The sequence below is a fragment of the Ixodes scapularis genome, unplaced genomic scaffold (genome assembly GCF_016920785.2).
Source record: "Ixodes scapularis isolate PalLabHiFi unplaced genomic scaffold, ASM1692078v2 PGA_scaffold5__190_contigs__length_132052651, whole genome shotgun sequence".
Taxonomy (NCBI): Eukaryota; Metazoa; Arthropoda; class Arachnida; order Ixodida; family Ixodidae; genus Ixodes; species Ixodes scapularis.
Genome location: NW_024609880.1, coordinates 99,114,957 through 99,130,711, shown reverse-complemented (window position 1 = coordinate 99,130,711; position 15,755 = coordinate 99,114,957). Strand labels below are relative to the sequence as shown.

The 15,755-nt window shown below is 47.9% G+C and overlaps 1 protein-coding gene across 1 annotated transcript; it reads left to right on the top strand.

The window, feature by feature from the left end:
* The first annotated feature begins 6,928 nt into the window (after positions 1-6,928).
* On the top strand, positions 6,929-14,856 carry LOC8035982 (protein BFR2). Its single transcript, XM_040206864.3, has 4 exons — positions 6,929-7,134; positions 10,295-10,567; positions 13,305-13,414; positions 14,435-14,856. The coding sequence occupies exons 1-4, from the start codon at positions 6,929-6,931 to the stop codon at positions 14,707-14,709; spliced, it is 864 nt and encodes a 287-aa protein (XP_040062798.1). The 3' UTR covers positions 14,710-14,856.
* The last annotated feature ends 899 nt before the right edge of the window (positions 14,857-15,755 follow it).

Below are 15,755 nucleotides of genomic sequence, written 5' to 3'. Positions count from 1 at the left end.
AGAGCCGATCGGAGCTCGGCGTTCTGACGTCACCACGACCCCCTGCAAAAGAAGCAGGCGAACTTGCGCTCCACATACCACCCAGAAGGCCTAGCTTGCGTCGGCATCGCCACCAGCGCGTCTCCCAGCGTCAGGAGAGCCACGGTAGCACGCTGCAACGCCAAGACGGACGTCGAACTTCAACTTGTCTGAGGCTCGTGGCGGGGTGGAGGTCCACCAGCTATGACGTGGCAGACACCTTGTTCTGCTGCAGGCCGCTCTGCAGCCGGACAGTCGACGGAAACCGGAGCAGACACGAGCTGCGACGTAGAGAGCCCAGATTGAAGAGAGGCTCCATCTCGAACCATGGGGAGAGCATTTTCAATTTAATGACGGACGCCCTCTTATCGAAGATGGATCGCAGTGCGCATGCGCTGCGTTCTCGCGTGGCGAGGAGGAAAGCGGGCGGAAAGGCGGAGACGCTCGCAGACGATCGACGTGTTCGTCACCTCCTCGCAACTCGTATTGCTAGGGCGGCTTATAAACCACGTGACACCAATCCAGCAGTTGGAAACACTCTGCAGATAGAGGCTCTCTAATGGGACGCCGCAACGACAGCGACCCTCGCGCCCGCTGCGATTTTTCTCCCCCGGCATTTCTACAACCAATCGCCAGGATCGCGACGTCTGACAGCAGGAGGTACAACGCTGGCTCCTGCAACGCAAGTTGTTGCCACTTAGGAACCGCTTTCAATGCATGGGGCACGACAGGACAGTAAACACGCCAGTCCAAGACGCAACCCACCCACCATGGTCTCGACGCCGACGCTTTCCCGTTTAGGGAGCTCAGCTTTAAATGGGGAGGACGGTATTTCCACAACAAATTCAACCGACCGGTACAGTCGGGGAATGCGTATATTGAGTCACGAAACTTTTCGAGCCGTTCCTGTCCATTAGTCGTCGGGCGCGATGCGACGCGGCTGAAAGGTTTTGGGCATTCGCATCTCCGTCGCCGCTTGCACGCGAATCCGGCTTACGTCTCTTTTATATTGTGTTGATGGTGATCTGGCTTGTTATGAATGGCGCGGGATCATTAATTATAGAGAGGCGAAACGCCCCTGTGTTGAGAAGTTCCAGCGCCCGGGTAATAGAGGTTTAGTTCTTCTAAAACAGCCTTCACAAAAAACAACTTTTATTTCTCTCTTTTTGTTTTCCCCGGCGTTTTGATTGTTGCGAGCGAGACAGCTTAGTTCAGGCACGTTCGCACTCGGCAACTTCTCATGCGCCGCGTTTTGTCACTGTCATCTTCGTGGTCGAAAAAAAGGAAATCCGCTCGCACTCTTCAGACACAAACTCTCTTGGGGAAAAACGTGCTTTGGGTTGAAGTCGCCGGTATTTCTATGATGTCGACGCGTAAAGAAAAGATCAGTTGTAAGTGAGCACTTTGGTGCGTCCGTCTCCTTATTTGTTCGTCTTTTGCTATGTTTGTTTGTAAGACCCTTCACCAGCCGTAAGGCACTGGCCAAATTTCTATTCTACTCCGTGTAACAGTGACGCCATAGTCTGGCGGACGAAGGACACGCTACCTAAATACTAGATGTCTCATTTCTTTTTCTTAAAGGCCGACCTACAGAGTCGTCTTCTGTTGGGCAGAAAACCGGTTTTCAGTTTCCTTCCTTTCATTCCTTTTCGCACTCTTCTCTTTTTCTCTCCCTACAAGAGAGGTTGTCTGAGCTATACTCCCAGCAGAAAGAAGGAAGCTCCCTTTTTTCTCAAGTGAAAAAAAAATTGAATGACAGTTTCCTTCTTCTATCTGCTCGTTGGCCTCTAACAAAGATTTTTTTTTTTTTTGGAGGGGGGGGGGTTTGGAGATTGTTTATTGTTTATATCAGATTTGTTTTAGACAATAGAATGCCGAATTGCCTTAGAGCTGGAGCAAAAGGTGAGAGCAAATATCGTTTGACTGGACCCCTAGCACAGGACTACACTTGCAACACAAGCGAAACTACAACAGAGCAGCACAAATACAACACGAAAACTGCAAATATATACTAGTATACACACAACATACAATGCAGCAAGAAAATTTTAAATAAAATCATTACAGATTTGGGAAATACATCTTCGATTGTTTCCTTAAGGTCTACGGTGGGTAAGTATTTTTTTCAATATATAAATTAAGTCAAGCTGAATGTTCAGGAGGTTTGGAATTTGCCAGTTTAATAATATATGTATATATATATTTCGCGTTAGGCTTTTAGTTTCTAAAACAATTACTTCATACAGTCGTTGGTTATATGAGACTTCAATGTCCAGTATATGGTTTGATTCAAAGTAGAAATAAACATGATCGAAGCTCAATAAGTTTGAATAAACCGCACGCCTTTTTTCTGCCTTAGGTACATGCATTTTTTTATATTAGATTTAAATGTAATGATTCCCAGAACATATCTAAAGTCACGAACATATGTAACGTCGGGACAGATGTAGGGTCACAGACAAGATGTAACATCGTGGACAAGATGCAAAGTCACAAATAAAACTAACGTCCTTAAGAGATGCAACGCCACGAACGGATATGACGTCATGAACGAGGTGAAACGTCACGGTCGAGAGTTGATGTCACGCCCGAGACGTAATGCCACCAATGAAATGTAATGTCAGAGACAGATGTAACGTCATAGATGAAATGTGACATCATGGACAGATGTAACGTCAGAGTTGAAATATAGCGTCATGGACAGATGTAACGTCACAAACGAGATTTAATGTCATTAATGAAATGTAATGGCATGGAATAATGTTACGTCACGGATAAAACGTACCACTATGAACAAACGTAATGTCAATGACAGATGTAACGGGATAGGTAAGAGTTTAACGTCGCGGATAAGATGTAATTGCCGGGACGTGAGACAGCGTCACGAACAAATTATAACGTCAAAGTTGATGGGGAGATCTTCCCGTTACACCTAACGGGAAAGTTCATCTCGTTATGTCACGTGACCAGGTGACATGACGTCACGGTGTTACGTTAAACCCTGCGACCAGTGAGCGTATTTGCTAAGCTCACGGGCGTTTTTTGGAGCCTAAGCATTTCGTTTTGCGTCACTGAATGCCCCCGCCACTTTATTTAAATCAGTATGCAAGACATGCCGGAGTGCGGCCGCTTCTTTGAACAGTAACTCAGATCAGAAGTCGAACAAAAATAAACTACTGATATTGATCCAATGTCAAAATATTACACTAATGGGAAATTGAAATCCACTCTCAAACTGATGTTTGAAATGCCACCAGCAGCTTCTCAGCGGGCATTCAACGTGTTGGCTACTTGTCAAGCAACCTTGTGCCTCGATGTCATCTTTATACTGAAAAAGGTTGCTTGTTTGTGCTGCCTCTTCTTTCGCCGTGTTTTTCTGGTTTGTTTTTGAGCCGTCCCGGCGGACGATTTCTGCTTGATGTGTTATGTTTTAGCGGCCGTCGCTTGTAAGTGCTCTTCTGCGATTGCACACGAAGATTATTGACTCCCTGCTCGCTCAAGCGTGTCGTAGTGCCGAAGTGCAGGGAGCCCAAGGTACTCGCATCGTTGTGCAATGCCGAGCACGCCTTGCTGTGCTGGAGGTCGCGCAAGCAACCCGCTGCGCAACCTGGACGTGCGTTTTTACGAGTTCCCCCAAAACGCGAAGTGCAGGAAAGTCTGGGTCGATGCCGTTCGTAGAAGAGATTTCAGAAGGCCGCAGACTTCGAAAACTTCACTATACTCTGTTCACTTTTAAGCTGAAACTAAGGCCAAAGCTACAAGCACGAGCTAACACCCGCCACAAAATGAGCTACGCTTAGAGTTTTGGCACTCTGTGTTGTGGGCGCCGCCATTTTCGCTCGTCTGCACAGCAGATGCAACTGCCGACAGTCATGACTCAAAAGTGCGGCTTCCTCAGCATTAGATTCGGTGTTCGGAAGCTCATATAATATTGCTTTGCTCCGTCGCGAACTGTTTAAACATTTGTGGAGGGCGGAAAAGCGTTTCCTGGGATTTTAGATAAAGCTTAAGATAACTGGCAACCATGATTTTAAGACACAATATGGCCAAGTGTCGTAACTCTGGAGCGTAGCTTATTTAGTGGCACTAGAGCTACGCTTAGAGTATCGAAACTCTGTTCCCGATGTTGTTGTCGGCGCCGCCATAGTGGTGCTTGTGCAGAGCAGACGCAACTGCCGATCGTCATTAATCAGAAGTGTGACTTCGTCAGCATTATTTTCGCTGTTAGGAAGCTCATGCAATATGGGTTTGCTCTGTCGTGAACTGTAGACCAACATTTCTGGAGCACGAAAAAGAGTTTCTTGTGATTTCAGATGAAGCTTCAGATAACTGGCAACCATGATTAAATGCCACAAGATGGGCAAGTGTCGTTACTTTGAAGCGTAGCTTATTTAGTGGCACTAGCTGCACCAATGCCACAAGCACGGGAGCTCGACGTGGCTGCTTTCGTGCGTTCTTCCGTAGAACGAGCACTCGCGCTATAGGGAGTATTTACTGGTGGCCATTACTCTGTGCGCGACTGCTGACTGCGCGCTTCCAAGGTTATTTTGCAACGTGTATACCGCACCATCAGGAATGCCGGCCTTAGCAGCCTATTAAAGGGAGCTCGTTCTGAGCATGCGCTCTATGAATTGCCCTCAAATATGGCATCCAGTGAATACTCTCTATAGAAATGCATTTCCCAAAGCCGGGAGTGTGGGCTAGCTTGCACTTGTAGTTTTAGCTGCAGTCTCCGCTTAAGGATGAGCGTAGCATAGACATTTACAAAAAAAAGGGCTCCTGGCCGGTTTCATTTTCATCGTTCGTGCGTATGGCGCGCGATTCGTTCGCTTTCCGAAGCGACGAACATGCGTGTGCTGGGCTGAGGAGATCGCACGCTGAGTCGAGGACTTGTAAATATTGGAATGGTGTTTAAGGGCGTGCACCTCCAGGGTTTCAAAGCAGGGACCTCATGTTTTGTGGCACTGACTGCAGTCTCAGTTTAAGGGTGAACGAAGTATAGGTAAGTTCATTCCTGCTCAACGCGAGCTTACGATGAGCTTCGACGACGCTTCTGCAACGTGCATTCGCCACTTTCAGCGACGGTCGTACCACGGTGTGAGAATCGCGCTACCTATAGCTCCTAGATGATTGTTTTCAGAATAAAGGTGCTTGCTTACTCCTTTATGACGTGAAAACGTCACGCAAGGCTCTGGTATCGCTCGAATTTCACGAAATAATGACTACGCGTCGCAGTCTCAACCTCGTACTGCTTGTCTACCATGATTATCCAGACGACAGTCATTCTTATAGGAACTAGTGCGCGCCCTATTGGCGACGTGAAAGTTGCGAATTGCACACCACCATAAGTCTAGTTTTTCTCAGAAGGTAAGTTGGGGCTCGTTCTGAGTCTTCGCTGCAAACACCGGGGTCAATTATGGCGCCCAGTAAATACCACATATTTTCGCGGCAAACTCGCTTTTCGGCTGGCAGTGTTTATTAATATTCGCTACAGATGTTTGATATCTACGAAGCTAAACAGTAAAACAGTCATAGCATATTACCTGACTGATCGGAACTACTCTTGCGGCTAGCCTCTATAGGCCAGGCGTACGTTTTTCGGCACCACGGTGTAAACGTTGCATCACACGATGGCTGGCTGGATGGATGGATGAATGTAATGGCTGTACTCTTTGTAGCTGGCGGTAGCTTGCGCCACCTAGCCTAAGTCTAAAAAGACAAACATACAATTTCTCCTGCCCTTCTAAGCTACTTTTCTTCCCCTAACTGTCACCAGCCAGTGTGAAATATCACCAGGATGACCTCTGGGGGATTGGGAAAAAAAAACTAAAAACATTACCCCGCCTCTTTCCCCCGGCGAGGGAGTCGCCAGTTTTCCTCTGGTCAAACCTTGTCGGTGTTACCCCAGTACGGACCCACTGGGGAACAGGTTTGAGACTTTGGGCCGGTGCCACACGAAAGAGACCTCGTGCTCTGTGCTTTTTGTAAACTCAGTTTTTCCAATGATTTCTTTAGATTTGATTGTTTATATGACTACTTTGAGCTCTGACCTGATGTGATAACAAGAATTAAAATTGCATCACCCCGCCAACGTGCTGGCATTTTTAATAGGGCAAGACAGCAAGTACACTGTCTTTCCCGTAGCTCAATTTACACAAGAATTAACTAAGCTCAACATGTTTCTAAGAAACAGTCGGTTAATTTGGTAGATATTGGTTTCCTGACGATCTTTATATTTTATTTTCTCAAGGCAATAATTCCGAGCTCGTAGCTTTATTTTTGCTAGTTGCTTCTGCGGATCGAGTGCTCGCTCAGCCAAGATGCATTTTTCAAAGACTAGCTTGTGCTTGCAGTCCAGGAGCGGAATCGTTGTACATCACAAAAAGTTGCGAAACAGAAAATAAAGCGAAACAAGGGGCAAATGAGCACAGATAAATATAACCTGCGTGAATACGTTTAAAGAGCAGAGATACTTTTCGAGCGAAAATGAATCGACGAGATGAGATCACTATGGCGCATGCCATTTTTAGCGCTCGAGACATGGGAACCGGGATTCGTTGCCGGTTGCCTGTGGGCCGCGTCCCAGCGAGTCGTGGGCCGCATACAGTCCGCGGGCCACGTGTTTGAGACCCCTGGTCTACTCCATATCATCCCATTCCGTTTACCTCTGTTCACCCTTTCCGTCTTGATGCCCTCGGGCAAGAGTCGCGGTCGTACCAGTCAACCATAAATAAACGTATTTTCAGTCAACCCATTCACGAGCAAGGGTGACCCTGTCCAAAGTCTCCTTCTTAACGGACATTACTTCTTTGCCAACGCAGACCCGGAGTCCGGCCAAGTGAGCTCCCTCGAGCAGTCCTTCCCTGCCCGCTAGACCTCGCCCCCAGGCGACACCCTACAGGCGGCCGCCATGACCGAGGCGGCAGGCGGCGGCTCGTCTTCGTCCAGCGCTCCCAGGAGGACGCCCGTCATCCGGCTGCACGGCGCGCCCACGCTGTCCCCGCGCCAGGCCCCGAAGAAAGGTGGACGTCGGGCGTCCGAGTTCTACTTCAGGGAGCCGGAGTACCTGGCGCCGCCCAGGGCCACCGTCTCCACGCCGCCGCCCGGACGCAAGAGGTGCGCCGAGATGCCCCCCCCCCCCCCCCCTTTCACACACACACATGCACACAAAACCTCCTATATAAACCAGGCCGTAATGCTATGGTGGGCTAAAACAGCGGCAACTCTGCTTACATCACACAAAGGACAGCCTGCACACAATGTCTGAGGCACGTTTCTTTCTTGAGGGACGGTTGTACGTCGCATTGGTTATACAAGACACAGTCTGCGCGGACACTCTACGGGGGCGTATTTCTTCCTTGTATGGCGGTCCTGTCACATGGTCGTATAAAAAAATTGTCTGCACACATGTTTAGAGCACACACATATGTATGAACCACACATGCTTCGATCGTGCTTGACGCGTGTCCGCAGATGTAATTCTGTCATCATGTCGGCAGAGAGACTCTGCGTCCTTTGTACGATGTAGGGATTAAGCAGTGTGACCACGGAATTAAAAGAGAGATGTGGCGATCTTTCACATCTCCCAGCGGTTCTAAATGAAACGACCGACCAGGCTGTAAACGGTTAAAAAAAACTAGATGTTGTTTTTCTTTTACGACTGGACAGCACCTCTACAGAGTTTTAAAAAACATTCCATCCAGCCATTTTTGTTAGCATCTTCTCTTCTAGCCCTGGAGTGCAAAGTGGCGCTGCTTCCCACATACAGATTATGCTGCACCCTGTAGGCTGTAATCGGAGACCGCTCTCTCCCGCGGAATTCTACACCTACCCTCCTAGACCATAGGTGGGATAAAAGTAGTTGTTTTGAGGGTATGTTTAGACAGTGGGGTGTTAGTCTGCCTCAAAAGACGTCTCATCTGTCCGCTGTTTAAGATAAATTTAGCCAGTGCAGTACCATTGCCGACCTGGGTTTTTCATCGTGTATCGCGCAGTGTGTAGTCATACACGACCGCATGCTGCTGAGAAGCCTATATGTAGACGTTTTCTGTTTCCAGTCGTTCTCAGTCACGTGGGTTCCGTATATGGTATGCGGAACAAAAAAATAATCAAACAGTTCAACCTGAAATATGCGAGAAAATATAGGTGAGTCAAAACAAGAATGTGTGACGATCACGCAGTTTTCGTTAACATTTTCCAGCGGCGTGGAGAAATCTAAACTATGTTTTAACGCTTACCAGAAATGACGGCATTCAAGATGGCTGAGCCCTTGTGGAAAAGCTGTATAGATCGAAACGTGAATTGGTACGATTGAATCCTGTGTCTCTGAATTCTGCAGCACGAGCTCTTGCCCCACGTGCTTTGATTCCCGGCAACTTTTGACAAGGAGATTGACTTTACGGGGTACTATGTGTCCACCTTGTTTTTAGAGTGCCTTCATTCACGGCCGCTTTTACTTGAGTTGTGACATCTCAGCCATTATCTTGCCCGATCGTTTTTGTAGTGACTATTGCTGTGCGCGCAATCCTGTGTGACTCGGCTTGAGTGCGAAGACTTGGCTAGTGCTTAAAGACCATTTTACCGCATAAGGCACGCACTTAGTGTGCGAGCACGTCACGCGCTTGCCTACCAATGCAACTAAGAATGTCTTCACCCTGAAGCAGACAGACATGTGGGCACGATACTTGTTTTCCCCACATCGCTCTATCTGTGCTTACCAACCAAGGCATGTGCACTGATACTTCATTTTTCTGTGATCCTAGTGTGGGGTCAAATATGAAAGAACAAAAACACGATTCTTCGGGATTCACGTTGTCTTGTCCCCTCTGTTCCCGTTCTTTAAAGTTTATCGTGTTTTGTTCAACCAGCTCACCCCCATTCTTCTTATTCAACCTCAGGAGTGGTCTTATAGCAGAAAAGAGTCCTTCAAGAGCATCGATTAAGACAGCTTTTTGTAAGGTCCTCCAACCATAGTTGAAACAACTGTATTGGTTATAGTTTTTTTCCGCTTTTCTTTGTGTGAGCCGGACGCCGCCATCGGCACACTCCGCAAAGTTCCAGTAGGCATACTACAAACCTCTTTACTGTTTACAAGCACTAGCCGTCTCTTAGCTCCCAGGAGACTTCCGGCCGCTACGTTTCAGCAGGCCTTCCGAGCCTGCTGAAACGTCTGCTTCCAAGCCTGCTGAAACGTGTCAAAATTCTTGGACCTATGAAGTTCTCGGAAAGCAAGAAGTTGGGCATTTAGCTTATATGTTGTGCTATTCAATATAAAAGAGGGGATCGGTGGTCTTACAGAAGTAATAAAGAACTGCGACAAATATCTCTTTAATCCATCCTTTAGCTAACCACCTGGATAACTGGGCATAACATATTTCACGAACATTACAAGATGCGGTGCTATGGTGGGAACTTTGTCCTCTCGTTTGACCGGAAGTTCGCGGGGATGTAAATTAATTGTCAAAAGCGGCTCCTTCCGGTGCTATTAAAAACTACAAAGACACTTAAGACTCCTAACGTGTCGGAATGTGAAAGCATTCGTATACGTAGCGTATTCCTACAGGCTGCGCGCCGCGGTGAGCTTGGCCGTACGGCCTATCCGGAGTCTGCCCGGGCTGGCTCTGCTGGCCCTGCGGCCGGCCGCTTCTTCTTACTGGCGGCCGGGCCGCTGCGCCATGGAGAGGGCTTCTATGTGGGGTGGCGTTCCTTGGAACTTCTCCGCGCGCCAGCCAATCGGGTGGCTGCTACAGACTACAGGCTTCGCTCCATGGGACAGGGGAATTTAGGTGCCGTTTAGCGCGGCTTCAAAAGCTGATAACACCGGTTCGCTCCATGGGACGGTTAATATTTTTTGGATTAAAAACATCAAAAGGTTATAGCGAATTGTCTATAGATTATTCCATCCATCGTCTTGTGGTCGTTGCCATCATTGTATACTTGGCCGCAAAGTCACGGCTTGGCTGTGGACCGTACTCTGAGCATCTGTTCTTGCCCTTTTGAGGGAAGTATTTTGCGCCTGCTTTCACAGTCCAGTGACAAGGCGCATTTCGCCTTGTCACTGGAACGATTTCTATGGTCCCTGGCAGCGTGAAAAACGCACGGCGGGGATTTTCACGTCCACGCTTCTTGATTCGTGGTTCCTGTTAGGTGTGCTTATCGACCAAGGCCGCTTCTCATTGACTGCCGAGCGACAATACGACGCGTTTCGGAGCACTTGCTCGCCGTATGGTTTCGACGACAGTTCTTTTATTTTCTCCGCGCCTGTCGTCCTCGCCAGGTCGGCGTCCCTGCCACACGTCCGCAGTCCATCGCCCGTGCCGCCCCCATTGGCCAGAGCTGCCCGGGCACACCACGTGACCCAGCACGGAAGAGGAAGGGAGGAGGACGACGAGGAGGAGGATGAAGACGAAGAGGAGGAGAGGAAAGCGGACAGGGAAGAGGACGAGGAAGGTGGGGAGGACGCCGAGAACCAGCCCCAGCAGCCGCACGAGCAGCAACCGCAGCACAGAAGTCGCCTGCTGGGCGCCACGGCTGCGTCCGCAGACCGCAGGTGAGAAGGACAGCGGCTGCAAAAAGATCCCTTTAGTGCTCGAAGCGGAGTACGCATGATTCTAAGCTAATCTATAGACTTTTTTTCTTTTCAATAATCGCCTTCTGCGCGCTGTCATCTTTGTCTGCTGGGCTTGTGGAAGGTGGTCTGAGCGTGCGCAGTAGCTCTCTTGCACGAAATATGAGACGCTGCGCATGCGTCCACAGCCCAGTGACTCAGCATTTTTGTCCTAGGTGATAAGCGTTGGAAAGGCTTATAGGCTGTTTTATCGCGGGCAGCGCCATTTTGAATACTGTAGCGCCATCTATAGGCAGCGTCAGGTTCCGCGGCCATGCTGAGTGGTTAGGAACGTTGGCGAAGGCGCTGTTCTGGGCGCCGCTCCCGCGTTGGGTGTGCTAGTTGGGTACTCCGAAGTGCTTGGTATCTGACTTAGGGCGCATCTTGTGCTCTTGTGTTCCACGGATGGCGTTTTTTTTATCTCACTGAGAACGTTTGTTGCCCCGCATTATGGCTTCCGCCAGCGCGGCGACGCCAGAAGTGCGGCACTGAACGTACCACCGATTGAAATCGGAGGCGAGTACTCCAAGTATTGTATCATTTGACATCGATTGAATTTCCCTTCATATAATGTGAACAAGGACGCATGAAATAAGAATACTGCAGGGAACGATCGAAGGAAACTCCCTCCGGCTTGAAAGTGTTTATGAACGTTTTATTTTAGGATCCCGTGTCGATGAGTGTGTCTTTTGTCGAGAACTGAAAACAGAAAAGTCGAGATGGGCCTTTTGCCGGAGCGAGTCGATCAATGATTCAGCGATTCGAAATCGATGCATGAACATCTGTCAACTTTCAGCAACAGAAATTTATAGTTTATTTCCAACTACATTATGTACTAATTTTGAAAATGAGAAGAATCTAGTCGGCGTTGTGACGGTCACGGCTCTCTGGCATCGCGCAGGAAATCGCTACTCAAGAAAACCGATAGAACTTTTCGACAGTATCCAGACACACCCGGCGGCGAAAATGAGCCTTGAACTAAGTGTTGTAGATGAAAAAATCAGTCAGTGTCACCACTTTAAAATGTCAATATTAAGATAAATTTTGTTAAAAAAAGTAACAAGCTGAAACAGCAATTATCACCCGAAAACTAGCACGTACTTTGCGAGCGTACCCCATGTCTAGCTACGGTACAGCGTTAAGTTCGGTGCGCGCTCCATTCGTTGGGGAAAGGTCTTGGGGTTGTGGAAAGGTCTTTTCGGTTTACGGACGCAACCCACTGCCGCCCGAGATCGGGGTCTTGTGTAAAGCGATGAAGCTTAAAGACATTGCAACCGCACTCGCCTTCCCGGATTCCGTGCAGGCTACACAGGCCCTCGGACAGTATTCGACGCTTTCTGTTGTTATTCGTGCACCCTATAACCGAGCAATGGTGTCCCGCTGACCAAAGGACTGTCGACATCGAAGCCCGTGGCTCTAATTAAGTTTGGGAGTTAAAAACAAAAAATGCGCGTACGAGGTTCGGGCAGCGCATACACCTAACACCGGCGAAGCCTCTCATCCGGGACTTTCACTCTTTTTAACGCAGCAGCAAGGGGGAGAGCGCTGGTAGCCCTTTCCCCTCTTCTCTCTCGCCCTCTTTCAGTAAAATGGTCTATCGTCCGTTCAGTCCTATGATGACAGCACTTCCCTAGGGAGCCTTCATGTGCGCTTTGATCTAAACAAAACCAGTTACGCACAATAAAATCGCCGCGACCCTGCGCATTTTATGTGCGTGATGGGTTTAGCCTTTGATAGCCAATCAACGAGCGCCGTGACGAAAACAGCCAATCACATTGAGCAATGTAATGGTTCTAGCGAATTACAAAACTCAAAATGCGACTAGATTTTAAAAGAAAGAAATGTATGCTACGTCCGTAGGGACAATAAATGAGTGAAACGTCATGCTCATTGTCTCTGCCCACATTGGAATCATTCCACTGTTCGCCGTGATTCGCTGCCTCCGTGTTCTGCAAAAAAGTGAACTCGTACTTTAGAGTGAGGGTGGAAGCTTCGTGCTGCTCGTTGGACCAATCATACGTCAATCTGTCGCCACGTGATCAACTCACCCATGCCCACGTAGGAAAACTGAGGGAGAGGGGGAGATGTGAGCACCGACCCCTGATTGCAAGGGTTAGTGGGTAGACGCAAAGGCTAGCCGGTGTCCGGCGTTCGAACGCCAGACACTGCGCGAGGAGCAGACGACGACCTTGTTTGCTCTGATTGGAGGAAGACGATGGGCGGAGACAAAGAAGGCAACTTGCCTTTCCCACTACCCACTAATCCTTCCCATCAGAACTCGGCGCTCTGACGTCTCAGCGCACTCTCGTACCCTCCTCTCCCCCAGTTTTTCTTCGTATAGCTACTGCATCAAAGAACCAACCCACCCTTAACATGTCCTAATAGGGGAACTGCTGCTTTGTACCACCACTCAGAACGGTTAGTGCATACTCACGTCGCCTTTGTGTTTTAGATTGTCTATAGGTGGTAATTGAAAGGCACTCACTTCCGTGAAATATTCAATAAGCTCGTTAGATTGCGTTGTGATGTCCTTTGTCTGGGCATGCGCGTTCTGAAACTCAAGGTTGCAAACGGGGAGTTTTGTGAACCCCGGCTAGCGAAGGTCTAGGAAGGACAGCCAAAATGGCACTCGTGGAAGGGAGTCAAATAATTGCTTGCCTGGGCGTTGATGTCCGTTCAGGAAGTCGTCGCCCTGCCAGCCAAGGTTTGCCCCAGTCAGGAGAGGCCGGCCGTCACTCGACCTCAGCGCAGGCCACGGGACGGGCCACATCACGCTTGGAAGCCACCTGGGTACGTGCCGTAGCAATGACACGGAATAGTCCAAAATGTGCATCGCTTTCTTTTTTTTTTTTTTTTTATTGCAAAACTAAATTGCGCATCGTCGAACACTTATTCTCCGCCCAAATGTAGCACTAGGTGTCCGAACAAGAAGTCCAACTTTCGGAAATAGCCGTTATCTTAATAAAAAGTTATAAGTGATTTTCTTAAATTTTCAATGGGAAAATGGCGGCCGATAAAAATACATCGAGCTGAATAGGACCAGTTACCAAGATCGAGCCCCATTGTTCCATTGAAGTTTAAAAAAAGAAAAATCACTAATAACTCTCGATTACGATAACGGTTAGTTCTAAAACTTTGGCATCATGGTTCGGACAGCAAGGGCTACATTTGGGTGGATGTACAGCGTTCGGCGACGCGTCGTTTATTTTTGTGGCAAAACTACACTGTATATTTTTCTCTTCTTTTTTTTTTACATTTAGTGATTTTGCTATCTTGCCAAGGTTCAAGGTCGACTAGATTCCACTTTTTCGAACTTTTCTCGCAAAGTTCGACAAAAGATCGATTGAGTTCGACTAAATTGAAAACGAGCTGACGCCACCTGACGGAGGAGGGGTGCAATATTTGGTGGGTGTACTGTTTCATTGTTTCACGAGAATAAACTAACTAAACCATTAAAAGTATACATATGTTTGTTTTTATGTTTGTAAACACTAACTTTCAGTTTACAAAAATATAAAAAAACTTCTTTATGGCTAAGTTTCTGAGAACTTGAATACTTCCTTGTGTAACACTGTTTAAAAAACGGGCAACACTGTTTAAAAAATTGAGCTTTATCGACTTTCGTCAAAAGCTCGAAGGTTCACCGAACCAGTTGAACTTTGAGGTTCGGCAGAAGTTCGAGACATCCCTAGTATACACCACTGTCCGTCTAACTGTATAATCTCAAACTGAAAAAATTTCAATCTCAGATGCCACAGGTGTCGACCTCTCCAACTTGTTCATTGAATGTCACGCACTTTTTTTTTACAGATTCCGAAATTGCCCGTCGCCGACACTCCGTCGCTGCCAGCGCGGCGTACACGAGCGACAAGACAGCGACGACCACGCACGATAACTCCCAGCGTTTGGGAGCGTCGGACAGGGTCAGCGCACAACCGGGCCCGGGCCACGAGTCCTGGCTCGAGGAAGCGAGCTCCAGCGACGACGACTTCGCTGTCGACACCAAACCAACGATGACCAAGTCAAACGCGTCCACGGGTCTGTCCAAGGCAACCGGTAACGGGTCCAGGGGGCCCGTGTCTTAAGACTCAAGAAACGATAAGGACACACGTCATGTTAAAATTTGACAGAGGGCTCGAGGACGACTACGGACATCGCAGGTGACGATCTCAAAGTCTATTCCTGTTGTTCGTTCAGACGCACGCGACGTTTGTGCCGTTAGGAGGATGCGTCGCGGTTTATTGTCTTTCGTCAGTCGGAAAGCTTTAGACACGAAGGTGAAAACTTTGATGATCCAGGCAGTCATTGTTGTGGGCTGAACAATGTATGGATCCAGAGTCAGCAGATTTCTTTCAACAGTTCCGATGGTCAACATGGAACGTGGAGACGTAATCTTAGTCATCCAGAAAGAAGTGGTTATTGAGGGAACTCTATCCAATGATTTAGATTGCTTTTAAATGGACCCTGTCGGCTGCCAATGCTTATGAGGTTGTGGGAATCAATAATTTTATTAGAACCTTTAATAAGTGACCAAGGCAGCTGTGGATAAAGTTGGGATGTCCCTCGCGTGATGTTGATGGCCAGCCTTCAGTGAGGGGGTATATTCTTATACATATGTCGGCGCACTGCACACTTTGTTTTCACAGAGGTTTTAGTGTGCGATGCAGGTTGAGATGTTCATAGGTTTAAAGTGTTGTTGAGCTCTGGCTGAGCGTCAGAGTTAGGGATGAAATTCTACGGTGAGATCCTGGTTGTATAAATTGTTGATTGTTGCAGATACTATAGCTGCGACGTTGGTGTTGATGACGTCTGTTGGAGAGGTCTGGGTTGCTGTTTTGGGTCGAAAGTAGTGTGTGATATCTGTGAATTTATTGTGTTTAGAAACTGTGATGTTTAAAGGGTTACGCTAACTGTTGATGTGTGAAACCAGGTTCTTGAAGTTCACCAGCACTACACAGTGCTCAACCTTGTATAGAAATCACTTACTTTTCCGTTCCAAATGCACATTTGTCTTATTTGAATCAACACTTCCGCGTTTTGACTGACGTAATAAGGACAAAACCTAAAACCATAAAGCAAAAGTGGACATAAAAAATGACAAGATTAAGAACTAGTCAGTTGGTTGTTCTAA